The sequence below is a fragment of the Lethenteron reissneri genome, chromosome 7 (genome assembly GCF_015708825.2).
Source record: "Lethenteron reissneri isolate LAM-NWPU_2019-01 chromosome 7, ASM1570882v1, whole genome shotgun sequence".
Classification (NCBI taxonomy): domain Eukaryota; kingdom Metazoa; phylum Chordata; class Hyperoartia; order Petromyzontiformes; family Petromyzontidae; genus Lethenteron; species Lethenteron reissneri.
The window spans coordinates 1,755,323-1,781,389 of NC_083785.1; the positions used below are offsets into that span (position 1 = coordinate 1,755,323).

The 26,067-nt window shown below is 46.2% G+C and overlaps 1 protein-coding gene across 1 annotated transcript in view; it reads right to left on the reverse strand.

Moving 5' to 3' along the window:
* LOC133355737 (nebulin-like) overlaps nucleotides 1–26,067 on the reverse strand; it is a 218,957-nt gene that overhangs the window by 95,496 nt on the left and 97,394 nt on the right. The window contains 22 exon segments of the mRNA XM_061573054.1: nucleotides 846–959; nucleotides 1,456–1,560; nucleotides 2,836–2,940; nucleotides 4,096–4,200; nucleotides 5,340–5,444; nucleotides 6,706–6,903; nucleotides 7,594–7,707; nucleotides 8,567–8,671; nucleotides 10,635–10,739; nucleotides 11,033–11,137; nucleotides 11,506–11,610; nucleotides 12,095–12,406; nucleotides 14,405–14,512; nucleotides 16,145–16,246; nucleotides 16,689–16,793; nucleotides 21,038–21,142; nucleotides 22,420–22,731; nucleotides 22,947–23,054; nucleotides 23,186–23,290; nucleotides 23,897–24,100; nucleotides 24,375–24,686; nucleotides 24,814–24,921. Of these exon segments, the coding sequence (XP_061429038.1) occupies nucleotides 846–959; nucleotides 1,456–1,560; nucleotides 2,836–2,940; nucleotides 4,096–4,200; nucleotides 5,340–5,444; nucleotides 6,706–6,903; nucleotides 7,594–7,707; nucleotides 8,567–8,671; nucleotides 10,635–10,739; nucleotides 11,033–11,137; nucleotides 11,506–11,610; nucleotides 12,095–12,406; nucleotides 14,405–14,512; nucleotides 16,145–16,246; nucleotides 16,689–16,793; nucleotides 21,038–21,142; nucleotides 22,420–22,731; nucleotides 22,947–23,054; nucleotides 23,186–23,290; nucleotides 23,897–24,100; nucleotides 24,375–24,686; nucleotides 24,814–24,921 (3,147 nt within the window).

Here is a 26,067-nt window from a genome sequence, read left to right on the forward strand (position 1 = left end):
GGGGGGCAGGTTAACGTTTTATGCCGGCACAAAAATATCACGAATACTGCGACGTATAAATTGCGTATCTGCTACCACGTGCCATGACGGGAGGTTCCATGTTACAGGCAAGGTGTACAATAACGTGTACGTAAAATATATTTTTAAAATATCTACTTTAATGATTAAACTGTATCTCTGATACCATCTGTCACTACAGTTAAAGGTAACGAAGCATTCTGTTGCATACGACTGATTTTGTAAACACTCCCATTGCTCTGATTGTGTAATTGAAATACTTATCCTGCGTTTGTATGTTTCTGTGTCAACGTAACCGTAAAACTCATTTTGGCTACACAGCACCTCTACGTGTACGCGTGTGTGTGTTTATTTGGACATTGAAATCAAGCTCTTCTGTATGTTTGACCTTTCAAAATAAACTGACAGGTCCCGGTGTGGCCGATACCCGTTAAACGTGGAAACGCTTGGCCAACGTTGGGCCGAAGTTGGTCTAACGGTTCCAACATCACTATGGGGACCTCATTTGCCAGTAAAAATATGATAATTGGTTCTTTACCCTTCTATCTGGCAACAAAACTGACACCTTTTTGCAAGGAGTCATGTTTGCATAGACCGCAATACCTGCAGCCAATGGACGTTAATCTATTAAGGCTATCACGCTAATGTTAGTCCAATGTTGGGCTAACATTGGACTAACATTGGCTCAACGTTTATGAACGTTAGTCCAACGTTGGGTTAACACTGGCCCAACGATTCCAACACCCACGCCAACGTTGGCCCAGCGTTGCAAAATGTATTTGATGTTCAACACGCGGGCGAGTGAAATGGTGAAAATGCTTGCGTACGTTGCTGCGGATCTGGTAGGCCTTGAGGGCTTGCATAGCCTTGGGGTCCTCCTGTAGAGAGCGCGGCAGGCAGTAGCGGGCCTTCATCCGTTCGTACTCCTCCCGATACTTGCGCTGCAGAGAGGCACGAGTGGGCGAGGGGTTTACGCACGCGCGGGACTTGAGCCTGGCGGCTGCGCTTAGCTTGAAGGTGCACAGGGTGACGCTGTTTGTGCAGCTCGACAAAACCCAGGGTGAGAAATGCTGCACTTTCAGTTACAGTAAAACTCCTCTTAATGACTATATTTAAACAACGGATATTAATATATAAAAGACACAAACATCATTATCAACACATCATATTAAACAAAAAATGGGTAATCAATGCATTAATTCATATTCACTGTAGCTACAACAGCCCGTCGTTAACAGGGGAATGGTCGGTAAGCGAACACATTGGACTCTATGGAGGCACTCCACCACTATACACTACACTACTCTACATTATACACAAAATCAGCTCTGACACTGAAACAAAACGGTGAAGCCGGTACTGCGCTGGCAAGGGCGCTGGCCTCTTGTCAGGTGATGCGCCGTGTCCATCTCGCTCGGCAGTGGCAGCTCCACTCACGTCACTGTGCTCCTTCTGGTCCTTGGCACTGACGAAGGCCCACGAGTCGCTGGGGATGCTGTAGCTGGAGGCCTTCACCTGATCCCACGCCTCCTTGTACAGGTTCTGCATCATCCCGTGGCGCACGGTCAACAGTGACGACAATATCCGCGGCATTGTAAGATGGCGAGCCCCGTTACACGGGCGCACACACGCTAACCATCGAACCTCTGGCTAACCATCGAACAAAGACTTCTGCGGCCGTTTGGAACGCTCTAACTTCCGATATTAGGAAGCCCCTGGAGCTTTGCACTTTTAAATCTAGATTGAAAACTCATCGTGATGACAATATTCACGGCATTGTAACATGGCGAGCCGCATTACGCGGGCGCACACACACTATCAAACCCATACCTGCCAACCCCTAATCAGTGTCTACCTTATTAGACCAATTCAGACCTTATTGGTCACTCCATGCCCTTATAAATCTCAAAGTTCACCACCCTACAAAGTCCCATCACAAGAGAAACACAAACAAATGGACAACATTTTTTTTTTTTGCCCGTATGGACCTGTAAACTCAATTTCCCTGCACAAAAATACTGGTAAACTGTATGGGTTGACAGGTATGCAAACCTTTGGAAAACCATCGAACAAAAACGTATGCGGCCGTCTGGAACGCTCTTCCCTTCGATATTAGGAAGCCACCGGGGCTATGCACTTTTAAATCTGGATTAAAATGCATTTCTTTAGAACTGCTTTTATGTTTAGTTTGTTGTCCTTCCCCCGCACCTCCGATCAGCGCGGTTGGCTACGTACGGTGCGAAAGAACTTCAACATATATACATACAGACGACATGGCGCAATATTAAGAGCAGCGAACAGGTGGTCAGGTGGACAATCAAGATAGTCACGTGGGAAAAGGAATGGAAAAACACATTCAGATTGGACAATAGATCGAACGTAACAATACATGCAAAAATATATGCACTTTTCAACGAATGTATGCTGGTATAGGTTAATACAGTTAATTGACAAACCATCTTCAATTTAACGTACAATACTGGATAATTGATCATCAGGGTGAATTTATGGAGTGTCCAGTTACATGGGCAGAAAGTGACACGGTCGCACGTATGACTGAATAAAGAGAAAAAGCAATGATGCTTAAGTTACGGTATATGATGGATTATAGCGTCACATCCGCATAAGTGTCTTAAACGTGACGAATATCCCATGGACTCTTGGAGCTTTGGGAAGTGTCGTTCATGATCCTGTTGTAAAAGTTTGAAAAAAGTAAAAAGAAAACTGTCGGCGTTGAGGTGCTGCGGCAACGACTACTCGTGCGACTACCAGCACGCGTGTGCGCACGCGTGTGCGCACGCATGCGGTTAACCTCACATTGCTGAAGAGCTTTTGAACGTCCGACGAGTGCACGTTGGCCAATGTATCCGAGGGTATGACACACTTCCCGCGCTCACGGATGAACGCTTGTTTGTACTTGTTCTGTGGGAGGAAGCAAGACGGTGGGGAGGCATCAGGAACACAGCCACTTCTCGTGGGCTACTCTAATGTTGCGTTCATGCATTGCGATGACCTGACATCAACATTGGTAAACCTCTTTAACCCTAATACTCTGTTGTGTGCGTTATCCCGAGGTACATCGAAGCAAGCTGGTACAATACTCACGATACAACCTTTTTGGGTTTTAAACTGCCGCTGCAACAATAATTATCACGAGTTTCTAAGGGTGTGAGCAAATCCCAACTTACTTGCAAAGTCACCCCGCCTTAGAAACACTCCAGCGTGGTTAATAACCACACCACAGTACAGTGGCTGTTCTTGTTAAGATTTTACCATGCACTGCGTGTTACTTGATTACAGAGCGTTTGACACATTCACCATAACATAGCTTTGGCTCGCCATTCCAGTCTAGGAGTATCTACCATGGTACATCAATGGATATCATCATATATTTTCCAATGAGTCTGTTAGCGTCTCTCTGCGAATGCAGTTCCTGACCGACTGCAACGAGTGCCATATCGTTTTCTTCTAAACCATTCTCCCCGTACGTGCTATGTGTGCATCTTGGGTAATTGAACAATAACGCATTATCGATATCTTCACTTGCATGTAGATGACTGACAAACCGACTCCTGAACGGCTCTTCTCTTGAACGGATGCCTGAATTATTTTCAGCCGAACTCTTAAAAACACTGACCTAATTCGCATTCGGTTGTGAGGATTCTACATGATTCACTGAACATCACAATTGTCGTATAGTGATATATACCCACGGACGAAATCAACTGCTCCAGCGTGAAAATTACGAATGAGGTAATACATTCCAATTTCAAAGTATATTTGAGAAATCAACTAATGTAACTCCTTTGTAAGATAACTCTCAACAACATCTTCATTCTTAGGAGCTAGGGAAAGAGATACTGCACTACTTGTGCGGGGCAGTTTACGTGATATCTACGACTCCCATAATATTCCAGTGGTTTTTTTTGCAGGCCGATTTGACCGCGCCTAATGATGGCCACTGGCCACGGGCTGGGATCACCACCATTTCCTCCGGACCGACGGCACGGGGCAGCTCAGTACGGTGGTACGAAGCGGCTGGCGGCGACACGGGCGGCGACGAGCGCGGTGACTCACGTCACTCAGCTGGTGGCCGCAACGTAGGGCGGTGATGTAGGCCGGCGTGTCGGTCACCACGCTGTACTCCTTCGTGGCTTCGATGGCGGCCGCCTTGTACTTGTTCTGCAGAAGCATGAAGGCAGACGCACACACAAACAAAACCGTGGCTCGGAGGCTGGCGTCTAGTACGTTGTTCACGAGCAGCATTCGATAATCCTCGCGCACGCGTGTGCGACTCTTAGTCAGTGGACGCTTCTCCAAAGTGAATTTAACAAACGTTGTTTGTGAAAAATAAATGTTTCAAAACATTTCTTACAATCAGGATTTCCAATCTACATGTTAGCCTGCTTCATCAGGCCTGAAGACGACCGCTTGTGTTGCGATCCAAACGTCGTGATTTGTTTTATTTGATTTTATTTCTAACTATGTGACTTTACCGAAAGAACCAAAGAGCATGGATTCCTGCAGTCACGAAAGCTTCAAATTTGCTTCATACCTGTCAACCCATACGGTTACCCATATTCTTGTACAGGGAGTACAAATTTTGTGTTGTCTATTTGTTTGTGTTTCTCCCTTGTGATGGGTCTTTGTAGAATGAACGTTGAGCTCTATAAGGGCACAGAGTGACCAATAAGGTCTGAATTGGTCTGTAATAAGGTAGGCACTGATAAGGAGTTGACAGGTATGCTGCTTTGATAACAGAGGGTTTAGTACCTGGTTATAGTTATATGTTTCGCAGACATATACGTGCAGTGTATGAGTATATGTTTGAGTGACAAAGGAAGCAGGCGGGTGGCTCAAAACTCCAAGCGCTGAGCTGGTATCCAGGCAGCTGCCTGTGATTAAACTAAGTTCTCAATGGTAGTGAGTTGATGGTGTCAGCCCGGCCCCCAAGAGCCCTATTCAAAATCCACCAAGAAAAAAATAGCTTTTGCACTTCATATGGCTAAGTTCCAGCTCTTGAGAATTACAAATATTGGTTCTGACTGTCATGCAAGGAACATCAGTCCATCTAGCAGTACTGCCCCTTGTACGGTGTCGCTTGAAGGGATCCCAGAAGCATTTCTGGGATCTCAGAAGCAGTTCTGTGATATCTGCTTCAGTGGACTGTTCTCGACCAAGGGGGAGGGAGGGGGTTGCACTGCTCTGTGACAGTTATGAAATGATTCATAACCTCGAGAAGTGACTGCAATAGCACAAGAGGGTTAATATCGGAAGCAAATACGATCCATTAGAAAGTACGAGTCACAAAGGGTACTCACGGAACTGATGAGGTCACAGGCGTTCTTGGCCCTCATGATGTCGGGTGTTTCATAGACATTGCAGCCAATTCCCTTCAGCCAAGTCAGGTCGTCTTTGTACAGAATCTGTAAAAAAAGGAAACGTAAAGGACACAAGTATTATAGGATAGGTATTGTTTTCTGTTGTGGTGGGGTTTTCTCGTCATTTAAAGATTTTAGCATTATACAATGTTTAACTGACTATTTGTTAAATATTGTACAATACCACCATTGGAACCTCATTTGCCAGTAAAAAATATGATAATTGGTTTTTTACCCTTCTATCTGGCAACAAAACTGACACCTTTTTCAAGGACAGTGCATATATTATCAGAGTTATGTTTTTTGTTTGCATTATGGCTGCAGGTATTGTGGTCTTTGCAAACATGACTCCTTGTAAAAAAGGTGTCAGTTTTGTTGCCAGATAGAAAGATAAAAAACCAATTATCATATTGTACAATACTCCGTAAACATGTTTCATGACCACAGAAATAATAAGCTGCTTCTTTAACATAAAATAATATTAATAATAATAAAGAATCAAAGAGTACGGTGTAATAAATTAAGATATGAATAAATACTTCACACACAAAAACAAACATCCACTTTAAAAACAAATGACCACATGGAAAGAAAAGTGTTGGCCTTCGAGGCCTAGGGTATGCACAAGGCAATGCCTTGGATTGGTAGATGTTCTTTGAGTGATGTAATAGACGTAAAGATGAGGAGGATAAGTGGAAGAGAGAGAAATTAAGGGTAGAGACACAGAGAGAATATACCTGTAAGTATCACTGTTCGAAGTTGGGAAGCATGTAGCAACTCAGACACTGTTTGGACACTCATCAAGAATACCCTTGAAGAGGCTTTGCCCTGTTGTGTGGCTATCTGGCTGAGGCTATCAACAAGTGCGTTCGTTTTTTTTGTATTTAAAGTCACTGACAACATTTGGAAGCCTCTTTCGAATCCCAATCACCATCAGTGCTGCAGAACTGAGAGCGAAAATTGGTTGGCATTAGACTTGTTAATGGATGGACACAGAGTTTAAGTAACAAGTGTGAGACTGGCACGGCTGCATTTGAGAAATCGTGCGGGAGATGGGAAGAAGTTCCTGTCGCCTTTGCCGTTATCGCGCCTCCCTCATCGTAAACAATTTCAGTTGTACCTCTGAGCAGATATTTCTGCTGCGAAGTTAAAGTGAGTTTCGATGTTGCTTTTAAATTTAACCAGGCGAGAGCTCAAGTGGTACCCGTCGTTGTTGCTGACCACTCCGTGTTCACAAGACCCGGGATCCCCCGTTTAGCAAGCGCGATGGTGTAAAAGGCGTTGATGCAGGCACGGCGCCACTCACGTCGCTCTGCATGTCGTAGGCCTTGCGCGCCTGCAGCACTTCATTCTGCTCGGGGTGACACGTCCACTGGTGCAGGTGACGGCGGTACTCCAGTTCGCTGAGGATCTGCTGGCACTTCTTTGCCTGCAGGTTGCTCAGCATGTCCGCCGGGATGTGGACCTTGGATTTTGCCTTCTCGTAGCCCTTCGTGTACTCCAGCTGAAAGCGAGAGGCATTGCACGGCGAGGTTGCCTTGGTCTTAAAATCGCGGGCGCGTCATTCGAATTTCAGTTGAAAGCTTGCAGCTGAATTGGGTTTGCTGACGGCAAATGTTGAGGGAATTACAAAAAGATGTTTAAAGAAATTCTTACTGTCCCCTTCATCGATCCTGACAGTTAACACTGACTTTAGTTATATGTTGTACTAAAATTGTACATGCTGTGGGTTTACTCTCTAACACACTTGTGTGCTGAAGTAGTACCGAATTGGCACATTTTGTTAACGTGACAGACCTTACTAATTAGTGGTGTCGGATGGTGGCGGGTTTAACGACACATGTATATTCACACGATCTAACCCAAAAAAAACCCTTGCGTTGTTTCAAGAGAAAATTTTAATATACTAAAAAGGCAAGAAAATTACATGTGGTCATATGAACCTGGTATCTGTGAATCTGACTGATGGTGTTCAAACAAAACCATTCAAGAATGCGCCCATCTCTACATACAAAACATCACTTTGTCACACTTCTATAATACATCTCAATTACACTGCATTGCAATAGATGTGTTGAATATGTTTTGTTGAAGGATAATGTCCAACAATATTGAGCTCAAAGTTCAGCATGCATTTAGCTGAGTGGCTGAAATATCACCACATATACGACTGCGCCGTGACGTCAACACGAACCTGGCTCCTGTTCTTGGCGAGGTTGAGCAGCAACGCGACCGATGGGAACTCCTTCATGGACTTCATGCCTCGGATGTGCGCCTTGGTCTGCTCGTACTCCTGTTTGTACTTCAGCTGCACAGACGCAAAATAGGGGAGCCGAGGTCATCCGCAAAGTCCCCCGCGCCTGGACCAAGTCCACCAGAACTTAAGACCTGTGCGCCTCTCAACTCACACCTCCCCACCCCCTCAGGCCAAAGTTGATAACTCCAAATGTGCACGTGACCAATAGATTTTTGCGAGGGAGGATGAAAATAAGTCGGGTGGATGGCTCAAGGGTAGTGGCGAAACTCGGTTGTTTCAAGGGTTTCAGTGCCACGAATTAATTGAGGCCCTCTGTCCAATTTCAACCCTCCAGCAAGGACTTTTGAAATAAAAAAAATTATATGGAACAACTCATCAATATATGATTAAGATCATTGAAACTTTGCCTCAATTAACAATGTTATGCAATCATGGTAAATGCTAGACACATAACTATTCAATCCTTCAGCAATTTTATTAATCGTCAGAATCCAATTTTTATTCAAGAATCGATTATATACTTTTCGATTATATTTTTATATTTTCGATTATATTTTGGCTCATCTTACCAACTCGTTTGTATTTTCATAAAGTTTTCTGTCTAAATTTGTACATTCAAGTTCAGTCACTAAAACTTAAATGTTACACTGGCATGCCATTTGCAAAGAGAATGTTGCATACATTTTAATTAATCAGTTCCCATGCACAACATTCGATGGACCTATACATCATGAGCATGAGAATTTATTTTAATTTGGTGAATCAATACAATTGTTACAGGCGCCATGAAATAATGTGCACGTCTGTAAAGCAATAAATAATATTCTCGATGTCGCTTGCATTGGTGTCAATGCCTGCTCTAAACCCGCCTCCCCCTTCCCAGTCCGCCTGTTGAGGGTCCGCGACTCACCAAGCTGTTGTTGCGTATGTTCTTGGCATTGACCAGAGGCAGGTAGTCCACAGGGAGGATGTAGCCCGTCGATTTCGAATTGTCCCAGCTCTCCTTGTACAGCTTCTGTAATGCCAGAGGAACAAAAATACTGCCACTTACTGCCGTGCAACATAAAGATGTAGTGGAGACAGGGAAACAAAACATCAGCAGCATTTTTTATCAACATTGGCTCACAGCAATAAGCGGCATCCGAGGTGGAAGCCACAGCGTCTATGTGGTGTGGTATGTCTCAAGGTTTACTGCAATTGGTGCCAGGAGGTACGGCGCAACGTGGCACATCCGACTGCTCGCTGGGTACCTAGCTTTTTGCGGATATGTGAAAGGGTCGGATATGTAAACGTTGACAGAACATTGGTGCTGCATACACCGCCGTGCTCACAGAGGTCACTGGACAAATGTAAAGTGCAAACTACTGCTTTAACTATGTGAACATGCTAAACTAAACTATTTTTATTTTAGCAGTTAAGGCCCAATGAGCTATATAGCTCTTTTTCAAAAGCGACCTCAAAATAAAAATATTTATTTATTCTGGAGAAATCTGATGAGCTATGAAGCTCTTTTTCACAGACATCCAGTAGAGGCCACGGGGTCAGAACGTTACAACAAAGAAAACAAAAAACCTATAGGAGTGCAAAGTATTAGAAAGGTAAACAATTCACTTTAAAAAGTATACAAATGAAACTAAACAATTGTTTTTATCTTATCAGTTAAAGCCCACTGAGCTATTTGCTTTTTTTTCAGAAGCGACCTGGCCGCAAATTATATCTCGAAGAAGTGGCTTTTCACGTTAAAATGTATAGCAGCCCAAATAATCAGTGTGGTGCTGTGCTTCAGGAGTAAGCGAATGTACGCGAGATCAAGAACATATTGCTGGGTGTGCTGGGTGCGGGCGGTTAATTAGTGAGGGCAGATTTGTGACGGATATGCAACGTTGTGCTGAATTTTTGTTGCGCTCACTCACAGTGCAACCACGTCCGTGATCCCTTTTACCTGGCTTCGTCCTTTGTAATGACTTACCCAGAGACGTTCATGGTCTTTGTATATCCATGAGGGACTTATTTTCTGTAGATTTTGGGCAAATGTGCTGATTGGTAAGATAGAGCTCTAAGCCTCATTTCATGAATTCACATTTGTAATTGTATTACCATAGTATAATGTGTTTACCCAGAAAAACCTCGCCGAGTCTCGTGGCCTTTCAGGAGGGTCCTGCCAGGTTTTTGCAGTATATTACTGCTATGTAGAAGATGATTGCTAAGAAACATGCGTTGGAGAGTATTTGGCTGCAATAAATGTCCACGTGATGATACGTTATTTTGTTGAGCTATCATTTGTGGCCAAAATAGCTCAGTCGGCCTTACCTGGTAAAATACCAAAATAGTGAGTAGTTTTGCGGGTATTTTTTGTTTGTAATTGTCAGCAATGACCTATTCTTGCAAATGACATCACGGAATATTTAACATCCACTCTGAAGAAGATGGCTTAAACATTTTTACGGTTAATGCACTCACAGTAATAACCAGGGCGGCTGCTAGATTTGAACAGTCAAGGTCCAGTATGTACTTATCTAACCTATAGGTCATAAGATGTATAAGAAAAGCTTTATCTTGAACCCTATCTGAACAATAGTTTTTCAACTGCCAAAGTTTATATTTGTTTTAGCTATATATGTAATAATATCATTTTGACTTGATGCATTGCATTACGACTTCCTTGATCTTCTCCTGAAGATGCTCGGCAAAGTTCGAAGCAGAACTCCGTTTAAAATAATTGCCGAATTTCGCTGTGAGGATTGTTCTTCTACTTACGGGCGGGAGAGCTGAGACAGTAAATATTGCCGCGTGCACACGTGACAATTTAACTTGTTTGGCTGTGTCGGGTGGTGAAAAGTCTTACGGTGGTACATTTGTCCAGATCATTCCAGTACCAAACAAATCTATTACGACTAATAATACTAATGTTATGTTTGCATATCCGAGTGTGGAGAGGATGCATGAGCCCTCCGTGTGGATGGCGGCGCTGCAGGGACCTCGCTGCACAGCTTGGAGGCCTCGCGTGACAGGTTGAACTGCGGGGCGTCCGGTGACATGTGGCTGTTCCCTTTCTCCAAGTTGAAGGCCTCCTTGTATTTCACCTGCAAATCAAAGGCATACCGCCCGCATCATCATTGTTCCGAAGCCGCTAGATTTAAAAATAACTTGGTTAACAAGCATCTAATTATGCACACATTCAAAGATCAACGCATTCATTCTAGTCAGTTTAACATATAGGCTTTCATGACCGATATTAGCCATAATAAAGTTATTTTTTTAAACAACACATTTATATTTACGCGATCGAATAAAAAAACGCAATATTGTGGATTAATTTGAACGTCCTCTTCTCACCGCATGGCATTGACTGGTAATGTGTTTACATGGAGCTCACATCGCTGAGCTGGATGCCGCTTTGCAGAGCAGTGAGGTAGGCGGGTGTGTCGGTCACCACGCTGTAATTCCTCGTGCCCTGCAGGGCCGCCGATTTATACTTGTTCTGGAACAAAACAAACGCACAAAGCGTTGGTGCCGTATCAGTGGCGTGCGGGCACATCAGCAACGAAGGATCGGTGTATTACGGTCATCACAGGGTAAGTCTGTGGTGTGAGTGAGTTTAAGGATATTATTGATTGAAATGAATACATTATCCTTATATAAGTATGTTGCCAAGTCATATGCTAATCAAATATGAGTACTAAATACTTACATTTCTCCCATTATAAATTAATCTCGATGACAACGTTATAATAACTATGGTTATAATCATTGGGAAAGTCAAGACGAGGTTGTTAATAATTGATGATGCAACTCTTAACAACGAATGGCCTGAGATGCCAATAAAATTAAATGCAAAAATCAACTCACATCATTGAGTATATTCTGTGCCCTTTTAACTTTCTCCACATCCACAGATCCGGTGGGAAGCCATCCACAACCTCGGAGCCATTCCAGGTCGGCCTTGTACACATACTGCAAAACAACAGCATGAACGCACTCATAAACATGGATAAAAGATACATCTTAGTAAAAGGCAGAAAAACAATAATCCACCCACCCCATGACAACTTTAGACATTCTTCATTGACTCACATCAGGTGATTTCCATTAGAAGTATAAAGAATTTAAACTTATTAATGGATGAAACAGAGTGGAAGTAATTAGCGTGATACTCTGGCACGGCAGCGTATGAGGAATCTTGCGGAAGAAGGGAAGAGTTTCCCATCATATTTGTAGTTATCGCACCTCCCTTATCGTGAACAACTTCAGTTATATCCTTGGGCATATATTTCTGCTGCAAAGTTCAAGTTAGTTTCAAGTTTGCTTTCGTTTTAACCAGGCGAGAGCTCAAGTGGTACCCTTCGTTGTTGTTGACCACTCCGTGTTTATTGGACTCGGCATCCTCCGTTGAGCAATCGCGACGTTGTTAAAGCGTGACACCGGATGGCGCACTCACGTCGCTCTGCAGGTCGTAGGCCTTCCTGGCCTGGATGACGTCGTTCTGGTCGGGCATGCAGGTCCACTGGTGCAGGTAGGTGCGGTAGGGGATGTCGCTGATCATCTCCTGGTACTTCTTGGCGGCGACGACGTTGAGCATGTCGTGCGGCAGGTGGCACTTGGTCTTGGTCTTGTGGAAGTCCTTCTTGTATTCCAGGTCGCTCTGCATCTTGCCCACCTTGGCGCAGTGCTCGAGCATCGGGTCTTCGTGGACGCTGTGGCACCCGATCAGGTGGCCTCTGTCCTTGATGTGTGCGTGCTTGTATTTGATCTGTGCACGCATCGGGCATTTGTTAAAATTACACACGTGCAGCATGGACATCAATGGACATCTGTGAAAAAGAGCTTTATAGATCATCAGATTCCTTCAGTATGAATACATATTCTGTTTCTGGGCATGTATGTGCACAGGGGCTCCACTGCATTAAGAACCTTCACAGTTATGTGTGCCTATCTGCGTCCGTGTCTCTGTGTCTTCCTGTCTATCTCCATGTATCTTACTGCGCCTGACTCTATGTGTCAGTCTTATTGTATCTCTCTCTTCATGTCTCACTCTGTATCTGTCTCTTCTGTGTATTTCTGTGTCTCTCCTGTATGTGCGTGTGTTTCTACGTCTCTCTTTGTCCCTGTGGTTTGACTCTCTCTATCTGTTTATTGCGGCCTTAATGTTGAGATGGATCTGCTTGCACAAGATGATGCCGCCAATAGGGAGGCATGAGTCATTTGCAGATATATTGCACATAGTGCCCCAAGTCATATCTTCATGCAGCTTGGAAACATCATTATGTTATTTTTGTGACTGATTATGATCACTCGTTGTACTGGGAAAAATCTGAATATATTGTACATAGCCGGGCAAGTACTCCTGACTTTCTCTGAGTGGTAATTATGTAACAACATCACTTTAGAAAATAGGGATAATTAGCGAAAAAGGTGATCTCCAAATGAAGATATATGTACGTGTATATATATTTTATGTTCTAAATTTAATATGATGCAAGAGTTTTATCCTTTGAGTGAAGTGCTAGATTTTTTTTCTCAAACGTAATAGTTATTTTACGTTTGCTTATTTAATCAAGTGTTCACGCTGAAGTGGTTGGGAGTAATTTACATATTGACAGAATGTAATATAAACCATCACGCAACTCTGGTCATCCTCGCAGCAGCCGCTTTTGGCAGGCCATCGAACAAAGACGGTCACCGCATTGCGCCCTTTTAGATGCGCTTCTGCGGACGTCTGGAACGCTCTCCCCCTCCGATATTAGGAAGCCACTGGGAGCCCTGTACTTTTAAATCTAGATTGAAAACCCACTTCTTTAGAGCTGCTTTTTGTGTTTAGTTTGTTGTCCTTTCCCCGCACCTCCGATTAGCAAGGTCGGCTACGTACGGTGCGAAAGAAGTCCAACATGCTTACATACATAAGGTTGGTGTCTACGCCATTGCCTCTACGAGCTCCCCCAAGTCGCACCGATCCGCCAGTTCTAAACGGCTCTCCACCAACGTGCAAATCAAATCCCTGAATATCTTGAAGCAGTGTAAATTTCCACACAGTGTGCATGCAGGGCTGTTTTACATAATAGAGGCCCGGATACAACCACGGAGATAATTAAGCAAGATACTATTTACACTGCTACCAGTGACCCAGCACACCAGTAACTTGTAGGCAACTGTCACATCACTTGACATGCTGTGCTATTAGGATTGTGCAACAATGCTACAATTTGGAAACATCGCCTCTTAAAGCTCAAGATACGTACATCGAATCGTGCGTGTAAGAATCTACGTTTTTGTTATTTTCCATTCGTATATCTTGCCAGTGATGGGTTCACATGACCCTTTCAGCCACTCGTGGCCACTACATTCACGACAATATAAAAAAAGACGTATCAATTATTTTCATTCGTATTGTTATGCCGACATGAATTTTCCGGGTGGGAGGGTGAACAGGTAACCCCTACGAACGGCCACACTTTCAACTGTGAAGAAAGGTGGCTGCATCAGCCTGTTTAGAATATGTACGCACTCTGGTGGCTCAAAACGCATTGCGGGTTTACGTGTCTATCGGCCTGAGTTTCAATCACCTGAGCGTGTATTTGGCAATTCTTTTTTTTGTTGCGCATGCATTGGGTGCAGACGATGGCAGAGTCGTGTTTGGTTGTGCCTGCAATGCACCTTCTGGCCCTGCACGTTCTTGTTTATAAACAACGCTCGGCGCTCACACGTGAGTTTTATTGCAAGGTGTCTGAGTCTTGCGTGCACTGTTGCTCACCTCACTGGTGATTTCCTTGAGCAGTTTGGCTTGTTGTAGATCCAAGGAATCTGCTGGGATCTTATAGCCCGTCGCTTTCATGTTTTCCCAGCCCTCCTTGTATATTTTCTAGAAAACAAAAGGAGGTATTATTTTGTGATGGATATACGTTGAGAGAGGGCATTCTTTTATACACATTATTCCATCGTTCTCATCGTAGTCAACTTCATTTCAACTAAACTATTTTTATCTTACCAGATAATGCTCACTGAGCTATATATCTCTTTTTCAGAATCGACATGGCCACAAATAATAGCCCAATGAAGTGGCTTATAATAGAGAGAAGTCAAATACTCTAAACACATGTTTCTAAATGGGGGGGGGGGGGGGGGGACCGGAGGACAAGGAGAGAAATCCACGCAACCACGGGGAGAACCAGCAAACTCCAAATATACAGGCGTCAAGGTCGGGATCGAACCCACAACTTCCTGTATACCAGGCGAGGAATTTAACATCTCGCACCTGCTAAAGCACACCCCACTCTTGCCAATCAACATTCTCACGCTGGTTAATAGCGATAGTTTAGCGGGCAGCAAAGAGGATGAATAAATACGAATGTCAACAATGCTGAAGGTCGCAGGAATACAACTGAAAGGAGAACATTGTAATTGTACAGTAAGATATATGACGCATCTATTCTAAAGACAAACTCCCACACTCGACCAACAATTACGTTAACTTGTAGCATTTGAGCAACAACCAAACGATGCAAGGCCGCGCACATATTTAATGGCATTTCCCCCCCCCACCCATTCGTTACAAGCCGTCACAAGACTGTGAGTGTGTGTGCGAGTTTAATCATCAGTGGAGGTTTGTTTCATTGCTTAATAGTGCAGCAATTTGTCAAGGATCGTAATTGAGAATTTTTCACGAGATTATGCACGACATACAATTTACGCTTCGCCACAGTGCCCTTGATGCACCACGCGTGGTCGCATTCGAGCTGTATTAGAAAGCTGCGCCTTTAAGTTGCGTAGCGTTGCTTTAATATGTTACCATTTACTGCAACGAAATAAAGCAGCGACGTCATTAATAAATGGTTAAATTCACCAGTCACACACTGGGCCCATAATTAACTCACAAACACAAATTTCAGTGTGGCGCATTCCCAATCTCAAAATGTCGCAGGCATTAGACATTTGTGGGGTTCATCGGCCTAAATGACCTAAATCCCAAGTAACCTGTAAGATCACACTCTTCATCTTCAATAACCTCCATGAACTCACCCCTGTTTACCTCTCCCCTCTCATCTCACCCTACTCCCCTTCAGCACTTTCCGACATCTCCCCTCTCATCTCACTCTACTCCCCTCTATGCACTCCCCTGCCTCTCCCCTCTCATCTCAAACTACTCCCCTCCACGTACTCCCCACTCCAGCAACCAAGGTCTTCTTTAGAACCCCAAGTCAACCTTTGCTCGATGGGAGGTCACTCCCTCTCCTATGCTGCCCTTGGGTCTGTATGTCCCTAACCCAGCCATCCATGCTGTCAGCTCCCTGCCCCAGTTTAGGTCGAGGCTTCAGACCTTCCTCTTGTCCTCTGCCTATGACTGACTGCTTCTCTCTCTGTAAATACGTATAGACTCACACAGTCTATATACGCCCCCCTTGGTGTATGTATGTATTTTATGTGTGACACTATTGCACTGTATGTAGATGAAATGTAAGAAAATTCACAGTGCATAGTAGTGCGAGCGACGTACCGAGCTGAGGTTCCGTGCAGCATCGCGGGCTACGTCGTACAGGGGGCAGTCCGACACCGTCACGTGGGACTTGTCCCTGTTCCATGCTTCTTTATACTTGTACTGTAACGGCATTCTGGTCATGACTTTCCGTGCCGCACACTCAAAGCAGTGCGTGTGATTCAAAACTGAGAAAATAACGAAAAGTGCTCTTTAAATGACAACATGTACACAACAATAATTCCATCGACGTTTTGACTCCTTTAATCGAGGAGAATTAGAGTATAACGAAATAAAATCCCCAGACTAAGATTCCACGTGCTGCCAAGTCAAACTAAAACTGCTCAAATTCAAGAAGCCACTCGAGCAATGCACGTGTACATCTATATAAAACTCATTTCTTCAAACTGCTTTTTGTGTTAAGTTTGATATCCTTCCACCGCACCTCCGATTAGCGCGGTTGGCTATGTACGGTGGTGCGAAAGAAGTTCAACGTGCACACGTGCACAAGATCAACGTACGCGCCGAAGAGTCACGAACGGCGAACGAGAGGGGATTCACTCACGTCGCAGAGCTGGTGGGCGCTCAGCACAGCGTTGATGTAGGTCGGCGTGTCGGTCACCACGCTGAAGTCCTTCATGCCCTGGTAAGCCTCGGCCTTGTATTTATTCTGCAACATGAGTTACAACAAGAGTCAAAAACGCTGCACAACAATGCGGGGTTAGGTCTACGTGGGGCAAGCGTGGTGAAAATCGGCACTATTTGAGGTGCTATATGTCAATTAGTCATTCACGTGAAAATGTGTTAAAATGGCTATTTCAATGGGTTAATGATGCTGCAATTTAGACAATGGTGCCGGTTCATTAAATCCCGCCTCCTCTGTCCACCCAGCAGGTAACAGTGGCTACGCCACGGTTGTTGGATCGGCAGGTCGCGTGCGGTGGGGTATAGTGCGGTTACTGCCATGCCTTTCCAAGAAGTCTGCTCAGCATAGAAGAGAAGGCGAAAAACCCTCTGGAGAGGCTCTTCTAGAGCTTCCACCAGTAGAGGCCCTTCCGCTCGCAGTGGTGCGAGCGAGTCACCACTCCTGCACCTTTTACCGTCGATAACTGAAGGTGTGCTGTGATTACCATTAGAGGCTTATACCATTGACCGAAGTTTCCCCAACGCCCGCGCTCACTTATATACCCGAGCCCTTTTCACAGAGTTTGTACGCTTTTTCTATTTTTACCAATCTTCTCCGTTCACGTGCAAATGTGCTTATTGTACCTTCGGCTCATGTGATGACTGTAAACCTGGACTTCATAGGGGAGCAAGGAATGGCGTTTGGTGAAAGATACGTTAACAATGCTTCAGACCTTCTCCTCTGCCCATGACTGACTGCTTCTCCCTCTGTACATACGCTTACACAGTCTATATATGCCTCCTTGCTCTGTATGATGCCAACTGCATCAGATCTGGACGCAATGTAGTGCTACCAATACGCAGATATATGATTACTTAGCCTGTGACCAATTCCCCAGAATAAACCTGATTTTGTGTGAGAGCTCAGAAGCAAGAAGCAGGTTTGAGCCTGGAGAGTGCTTGACTGGGGGGAACCGATGTGCGTGACACAGGTGCTATAGGCTGCTGTGTGGTACCGCAGTGGTCAGCAGCAAAAACCCATTATGGTCACTTTACTCCTCACCTTGACCGACACGCAACAATCGGCACGGTGAAGTACGGTGAAACAACAGCCACGGCCCGCACGACATGCGGGGGTGCCCTCATCCAGCAGTGGATTGACAAAAGGGCTGCACGAGCGTGTATATGTGACTATTCGGTGGTGTAGTGGTTAGCGCGCTGCGCTATAAACCCGGCGACCCAAGTTAGATTCCAGCTCACGGCCAACACCAATGATGCTTGTCTGAACCGGTCCTGGGCATTCCCTAGATCAACTCAGCCTCAAATGAGTACCAGGTGTGGTGCGTAAAAACATTGCCACGAGGAAGACAAAGGCGTGGTGCTGGCCACCCACCCACCCCCTTGTGCCGTGCCGGCCTTCATAGGTGCTCGCTAACCGCACTTGCCCCAACAGTCTGTTGAGGCTATAAGGGGGGTTTTGTCTTTGTGTCTATTCGTATACATGAGCTGGAGAAGTTGATTGAGCAGGTGGTAGTGAGAGGGAATGAGCTGAAGGAGGTGACTGGGCAGGGGGTAGTGAGAGGGAATGAGCTGAAGGAGGTGACTGGGCAGGGGGTAGTGAGAGGGAATGAGCTGAAGGAGGTGACTAGGCAGAGGGTAGTGAGAGAGAATGAGCTGAAGGAGGTGACTGGGCAGGGGGTAGTGAGAGGGAATGAGATGAAGGAGGTGACTGGGCAGGGGGTAGTGAGAGGGAATGAGATGAAGGAGGTGACTGGGCAGGGGGTAGTGAGAGGGAATGAGATGAAGGAGGTGACTAGGCAGGGGGTAGTGAGAGGGAATGAGATGAAGGAAGTGACTAGGCAGGGGGTAGTGAGAGGGAATGATCTGAAGGAGGTGACTGGGCAGGGGGTAGTGAGAGGGAATGAGATGAAGAAAGTGACTAGGCAGGGGGTAGTGAGAGGGAATGAGCTGAAGGAGGTCACTGGGCAGGGGGTAGTGAGAGGGAATGAGCTGAAGGAGGTGACTGGGCAGGGGGTAGTGAGAGGGAATGAGATGAAGGAGGTGACTAGGCAGGGGGTAGTGAGAGGGAATGAGCTGAAGGAGGTGACTGGGCAGGGGGTAGTGAGAGGGAATGAGATGAAGGAAGTGACTAGGCAGGGGGTAGTGAGAGGGAATGAGCTGAAGGAGGTCACTGGGCAGGGGGTAGTGAGAGGGAATGAGCTGAAGGAGGTGACTGGGCAGGGGGTAGTGAGAGGGAATGAGCTGAAGGAGGTGACTGGGCAGGGGGGTAGTGAGAGGGAATGGGATGAAGGAGGTGACTGGGCAGGGGGTAGTGAGAGGGAATGAATGAAGGAAGTGACTGGGCAGGGGGTAGTGAGAGGGAATGAGATGAAGGAGGTGACTGGGCAGGGGGTAGTGAGAGGGAATGAGATGAAGGAGGTGACTAGGCAGGGGGTAGTGAGAGGGAATGAGATGAAGGAGGTAACTAGGCAGGGGGTAGTGAGAGGGAATAAGCTGAGGAGGTGACTGGCTGAAGGAGGTGACTGGGCAGGGGTAGTGAGGAATGAGCTGAAGGAGGTGACTGGGCAGGGGTAGTAGAGGGAATGAGCTGAAGGAGGTGACTGGGCAGGGGGTAGTGAGAGGGAATGAGCTGAAGGAGGTGACTGGCAGGGGTAGTGAGAGGAATGAGCTGAAGGAGGTGACTGGGCGGGGGTAGTGAGAGGGAATGAGATGAAGGAGGTGACTGGGCAGGGGGTAGTGAGAGGGAATGAGATGAAGGAGGTGACTGGGCAGGGGGTAGTGAGAGGGAATGAGATGAAGGAGGTGACTAGGCAGGGGTAGTGAGAGGGAATGAGATGAAGGAAGTGACTAGGCAGGGGTAGTGAGAGGGAATGATCTGAAGGAGGTGACTGGGCAGGGGGTAGTGAGAGGGAATGAGATGAAGAAAGTGACTAGGCAGGGGGTAGTGAGAGGGAATGAGCTGAAGGAGGTCACTGGGCAGGGGGTAGTGAGAGGGAATGAGCTGAAGGAGGTGACTGGGCAGGGGGTAGTGAGAGGGAATGAGATGAAGGAGGTGACTAGGCAGGGGGTAGTGAGAGGGAATGAGCTGAAGGAGGTGACTGGGCAGGGGGTAGTGAGAGGGAATGAGATGAAGGAAGTGACTAGGCAGGGGGTAGTGAGAGGGAATGAGCTGAAGGAGGTCACTGGGCAGGGGGTAGTGAGAGGGAATGAGCTGAAGGAGGTGACTGGGCAGGGGGTAGTGAGAGGGAATGAGCTGAAGGAGGTGACTGGGCAGGGGGTAGTGAGAGGGAATGGGATGAAGGAGGTGACTGGGCAGGGGGTAGTGAGAGGGAATGAGATGAAGGAAGTGACTGGGCAGGGGGTAGTGAGAGGGAATGAGATGAAGGAGGTGACTGGGCAGGGGGTAGTGAGAGGGAATGAGATGAAGGAGGTGACTAGGCAGGGGGTAGTGAGAGGGAATGAGATGAAGGAGGTAACTAGGCAGGGGGTAGTGAGAGGGAATAAGCTGAAGGAGGTGACTGGGCAGGGGGTAGTGAGAGGGAATGAGCTGAAGGAGGTGACTGGGCAGGGGGTAGTGAGAGGGAATGAGCTGAAGGAGGTGACTGGGCAGGGGGTAGTGAGAGGGAATGAGCTGAAGGAGGTGACTGGGCAGGGGGTAGTGAGAGGGAATGAGCTGAAGGAGGTGACTGGGCAGGGGGTAGTGAGAGGGAATGAGCTGAAGGAGGTGACTGGGCAGGTGGTAGTGAGAGGGAATGAGCTGAAGGACGTGACTAGGCAGGGGGTAGTGAGAGGGAATGAGCTGAAGGAGGTGACTGGGCAGGGGGTAGTGAGAGGGAATGAGATGAAGGAGGTGACTGGGCAGGGGGTAGTGAGAGGGAATGAGATGAAGGAAGTGACTAGGCAGGGGGTAGTGAGAGGGAATGAGCTGAAGGAGGTGACTAGGCAGGGGGTAGTGAGAGGGAATGAGCTGAAGGAAGTGACTGGGTAGGGGGTAGTGAGAGGGAATGAGCTGGAGGAGATGATTGAGCAGGGGGTAGTGACAGGAAATGAGCTGAAGGAAGTGACTGGGTAGGGGGTAGTGAGAGGGAATGAGCTGGAGGAGGTGACCAAAGAAATATTCTTTGGGAAAAGACCAAGACCAAGATAGAGAATGGAGATGCGCAACAATGTTCAACAAGGACATGCGGGCAGATGAAGAGATCAGCAGGCGCTGAATGAACGAACACGTTAGCTAGCTGTGCCAAGATCTTCAAGTCAGCTGACACTCACGTTGCTGAGTATATTCTGGGCCTTCTTGGAATGCTCCACGTCCAAAGAGCCAGTGGGCAGCCAGCCACAGCCACGGATCCATTCCAGGTCCGCCTTGTAGATGATCTGCAAGGCACCACACGACAGCGTTCCCAAACCGCCCGTCAACTAGGCAATCCGTACCGTGTTCAACCACCGCACTGCCGGTCACCTCACCGCTCTTGTCCACTTCTTCCCTCGCACCGCTCCACTTTGGAACCCCCTCTGCCATCGTCTCCATTCCCTCCAAACCCTGTTCAATTCAAGAGACGTGCTACGACGCTGTTCTCGGCCGCAACTTCAACAGTGCTTCATGGGACCTCCTTTGCCAGTACCAAAATATGATAATAGGTTTCTCCCCTTTTTTCTGGCAACAAAACAGCTGTGTTAAGATGTTAAAATACCAAACTGAAACCTTTTACCAGGAATCATGTCTGCATTAAGCACAATACTTGTGGTCAGAATGCAAACAAAAAACGTACTCTGATAATTATCAGATAATGCAAACAAAAAACGTACTCTGATAATTATCAGAGTACTTTTTTGTTTGCATTCTGACCACAAGTATTGTGGTTAATGCAGACATGATTCCTGGTAAAAGGTTTCAGTTTGGTGTTTTAACATCTTAACACCTGTTTTGTTGCCAGAAAAAAGGGTAAAACCTATTTTCAATAGTGCTGTTTGTTGCTGCCCGCTTGTATCTATGTATGCTGAACTTCTTTTGCGCCCTATTTAGCCAACCGCGCCAGTCGGAGGTGCGATTGACATTTCGGGCCCTTGGGCCTACTGTGCTCAGCAATTGTGCAGAGAGAAAATACAAACCGAAGATTCGGAGGGGCTGGATGGGACTGCAGGGGAATAATGCCCTGCCCCTCCGCCCTACTGAAATCAATGCCCCCCCTCCCACATTCTTACCTTCTTCTTCCATACAGCTGCTGATGTAAATGCAGAGCAAACGACTACAATTTCACATTCAGGTGGGTCAAGCCAGATAACCGCATCAGGAGCAGCGGAGTGTATCATCATCGCTGTGCCGTCTCCTTCGTATTTGTGCATTGTGGCATTGCATCGTTAAATGCTGTATGGTCTGCTCTGTTCATCAGGTCAAATATGCTGGTACAGGGTACAGCTTCTCCTCATATACTCAGGGAGTGAGAGATAGAGTCGGATGCACCACAGACAAAAGCAGATCGCATCGTCACTCATGCTGCTTAGAGTTGGTTTAAAATTTATTTTACACTGACTTAGTGTGGCTCCATGCTCAACGGAGTGTGACTCTATGTTGAATTACCTCTGCATCACCTGAGATAAAGAGGACCTGACTTTCGCAAAGGACGCATTCGTCCAAGGGAACCGCAACTCACGTCGCTCTGCAGGTCGTAGGCCTTCCTGGCCTGGATGACGTCGTTCTGGTCGGGCATGCAGGTCCACTGGTGCAGGTAGGTGCGGTAGGGGATGTCGCTGATCATCTCCTGGTACTTCTTGGCGGCGACGACGTTGAGCATGTCGTGCGGCAGGTGGCACTTGGTCTTGGTCTTGTGGAAGTCCTTCTTGTACTCCAGGTCGCTCTGCATCTTGCCCACCTTGGCGCAGTGCTCGAGCATCGGGTCTTCGTGGACGCTGTGGCACCCGATCAGGTGGCCTCTTCCCAGCTCGTAGGCGTGCTTGTACTTGTACTACAGGATCGAACAGATGGGGGGCAATGAGCAAAGGTAATTACGGTGGTTGTTGGTTGTAGTAAAAAAAAAAATCCGTTACTCTCTTCCAGCAAGAATATTGTAACATCCGATTTAATATCGTGAAAATAAACATCGCAGCTGCACGATCGACAGTCAGACGGAAACAAGTGCATATGAAATACAACAGAAAGTGATCTTCTCAAGGTACGCACGTCACTGATGATATCTCTGGAGGCCTTGGCAGCTTTGATGGCAATAGCATCCGTCTTTAAGTGGTAGCCATTTTGAAGCGCGTCCTCCCAGCCCTGCCTGTATTGTTTCTGTTGAGAACAAGGCGCACAAACGTTCGAGTAAGGCACAGACGTTTACAAATGTAAATGATAAAAATGGTAAAACCAAAAAAAGTGAATATTTTATTTTTAATATAAAACTGAGGAGAAACTTCACTCACCCTGCTGACGTTGACCGCGTTGGCACGCGAGAGGTTAATCTCTGGAGTGTCCGGCATGATGTGAATCGAGGTTTTGTTTAACTCCCAGTCTTTCTTGTACTTCCACTGCAATCAAACAACACGGACAGAAATGGGGTCTTAATCTTGATTTGAAGCTTTCGTGACTGCAGGAATCCATAGTCTTTGGTTCTTTTGGTAACATCACGTAGGTAGAAAAAAAAAATCACGACGCTTTGATCGCAACACAAGCGGTCGTCCTCAGGCGGAAACAATAATCCAGCATTGTCCACAATAAATATTAGAAGCATATTTTCAGTGCTCGGCTTAATGAGCAGGCAAACGACAATAGCGCGATACTGAAACTGGTGATTTTTGTTACTCACAGATGCTAATGAGTTAATGAGGCAATATGCTCTTGACTCGTTCAATAATAGTTAGTCTTATGTTCAATACGAATAAGTAAAAAAAGAAAAGTAGGCCTATAGGTGGATTCTCCCAAAAAGCAGACTTTAAAGTACATACCCACGATACAAAGAGTGTAACTTATCTTAGCTTCTCCCCTGTGCATAGTCACTTAATCCCAGGAGGCACAAGCCTCCAAAATCCCAGAGAAGTGGTTGGTGGAGGGTGTGGTGGTCAAATAAAAATAGGGCCGCAAGCATGCAATCAAGCTGGACACACCCACAGCAAAAGGGGTGGGGGGGGTCTTACTCCGCTGATCTGGTCCGCGTTGGTCTTGGCCAGGAGATATTCGGGGGAGTCGATGACGCTGGTGAACTTCAGAGAGGAGGCAGGTTGCCGGTACATTCTGTCGTTGAGGATCTCCTGGGCCTTCTTGGCCTTTAACACGTCCAAGGAGCCCTCCGGCAACCAGCCACACCCACGGAGCCACTCCAGGTCCGCCTTGTACACCCACTGCCCGTGTGGGGAAACAGAAAAACGCATTGGACGCATGCTTATACCAAATGGGCTTTTTTAATCGCATAACTCGGGGTGGTAGCAAGACACCGAAATCCATGGAACATGTGACCACTTCGCCCCACATTGTGATCAACATCTCCCAACCACTACCACCATCATTTGCCTTTTTTTTATTGGTCACATACGTCCACGTGGTGTTCATGTACTGGCAATAATATCAACGATGAAAACCATTTTGACGTAATTACACCGTGGGGCATGTGCTCACGTCGCTCTGCAGCTCGTAAGCCTTCTTGGCCTGGATGACGTCATTCTGGTCGGGCATGCAGGTCCACTGGTGCAGGAAGGTCCTGTAGTTGAAGTCGTTGACCTGCTTCTGACAATGTTTGGCGGCCACCACGCTGATCATGTCTACGGGGCTGTGGAACTTGGTCTTGGACTTCTCGAAACCCTTCTTGTACTCGCGCTCACTCTGCATCTTTGCCACGTGCATGGACCAGACGAGCTTGGGGTCGTCCTGTATGTTCCTGCACCCGACGTGGTGTCCCCTCCCCTTCTCGTATGCCATCTTGTACTTGATCTGTGCGCGCAAAGTGATCATCGCGAAAGGTCAAAAAAAGCACGAGAACTAGTTCGTTAAACGAGCGTTTGTAATCGAAGCCCCGAACGGGAGAAAGGTGGCACGGGCGTTGACGACGTGAACTCACGTCGCTGGCGATGTCTCTGGCTTTCCTGGCGGCCAGGACAGAGATGGCATCTTTATCCACGTGGTACCCTTTCACCTTCGCCTCATCCCAGCTCTTCCGGTAAAGTTTCTGCATTCCACACCCAGGGATGCGCACATTATATAACATTCGAGGAAGCGGCGTCTATTTCCTTACATTCCACGTGGAAGTTACATTCCATTGATTACTGCGATACATTCGTAGAGTAATGTATTTTATAATATACATTTGTTGTCCTTCCCCCGGACCCCCCACGAACGCGGTTGGCTAAGTACGGTGCAAAAAAAGTTCAACATACAACATAGATGTGTCATTTGCGCACCACTGAGGATGTGGAATTAAAAAAATATGCAATATTTCGGGGGATTTTCCCCCATGAAAGGGAGAAACACAATATTGGTTAACAATGGTTCAACATGAGCTCAAATATTAAACAGAGATATTTAAACTACCTTTTTATGTCGTTTTTAAGAAGTAGGATTGTTATTGTGGTATTGTCAAAACTTGTCCTGTGGCGCTGCTGTGGCACTTCCTGCGCTTTATAAAGGGACTCTGTGAATGATGTAGAATTCATATTGTGCAGCACTCCCAACCTGCCAGGTTGCAAGGTAGCCAGCAGAGGGCAGTACGGCAAGTATGTTGATGACCTATCTGTACGCATTATAACTTCTCATGAATATTCTTGATTTGAAGCTTTCGTGACTGCAGGAATCCATAAGTAGGTATAAAATAAAATAAATCACGACGTTTCGGGCGCAACACAAGCGTCCATCATCTCATGAATAGGATTTTATTCCTGACACTAAAGTTCCTGCTTCTTAAATAAATAAAAATGTAATATACTCGTTTTTAAATTAAATTACTAAATGCAAAAACCTGAAACGCTTAACTGGCTAAAGGATTACAGGGCGCCAAGGTGGCGAGATGTTAACTACCTCGCATAGTAGACTGGTCATGGGTTCAATCCTGACTCTGATGACTGCTGTATATTTGGAACTTGCATGTCTCTTTGCCTGCAGTCGCGTGGATTTTTCTTTGGATCCCCTGGTTTTCCCTCCACATCTACAAACATGCGTTTAAGAGTATTTGGCTACTATACATTTCCACGTGATGATATTCCACTTCGTTGGGTCATCATTTGTGGCCAGGTCACTTCTGAAAAAGAGCTACGGTAGCTCAGCGGGTCTTTCCTCGTAAAATAAAATAAAACTGTTTAGTTTTTAGTTTTATCAACAT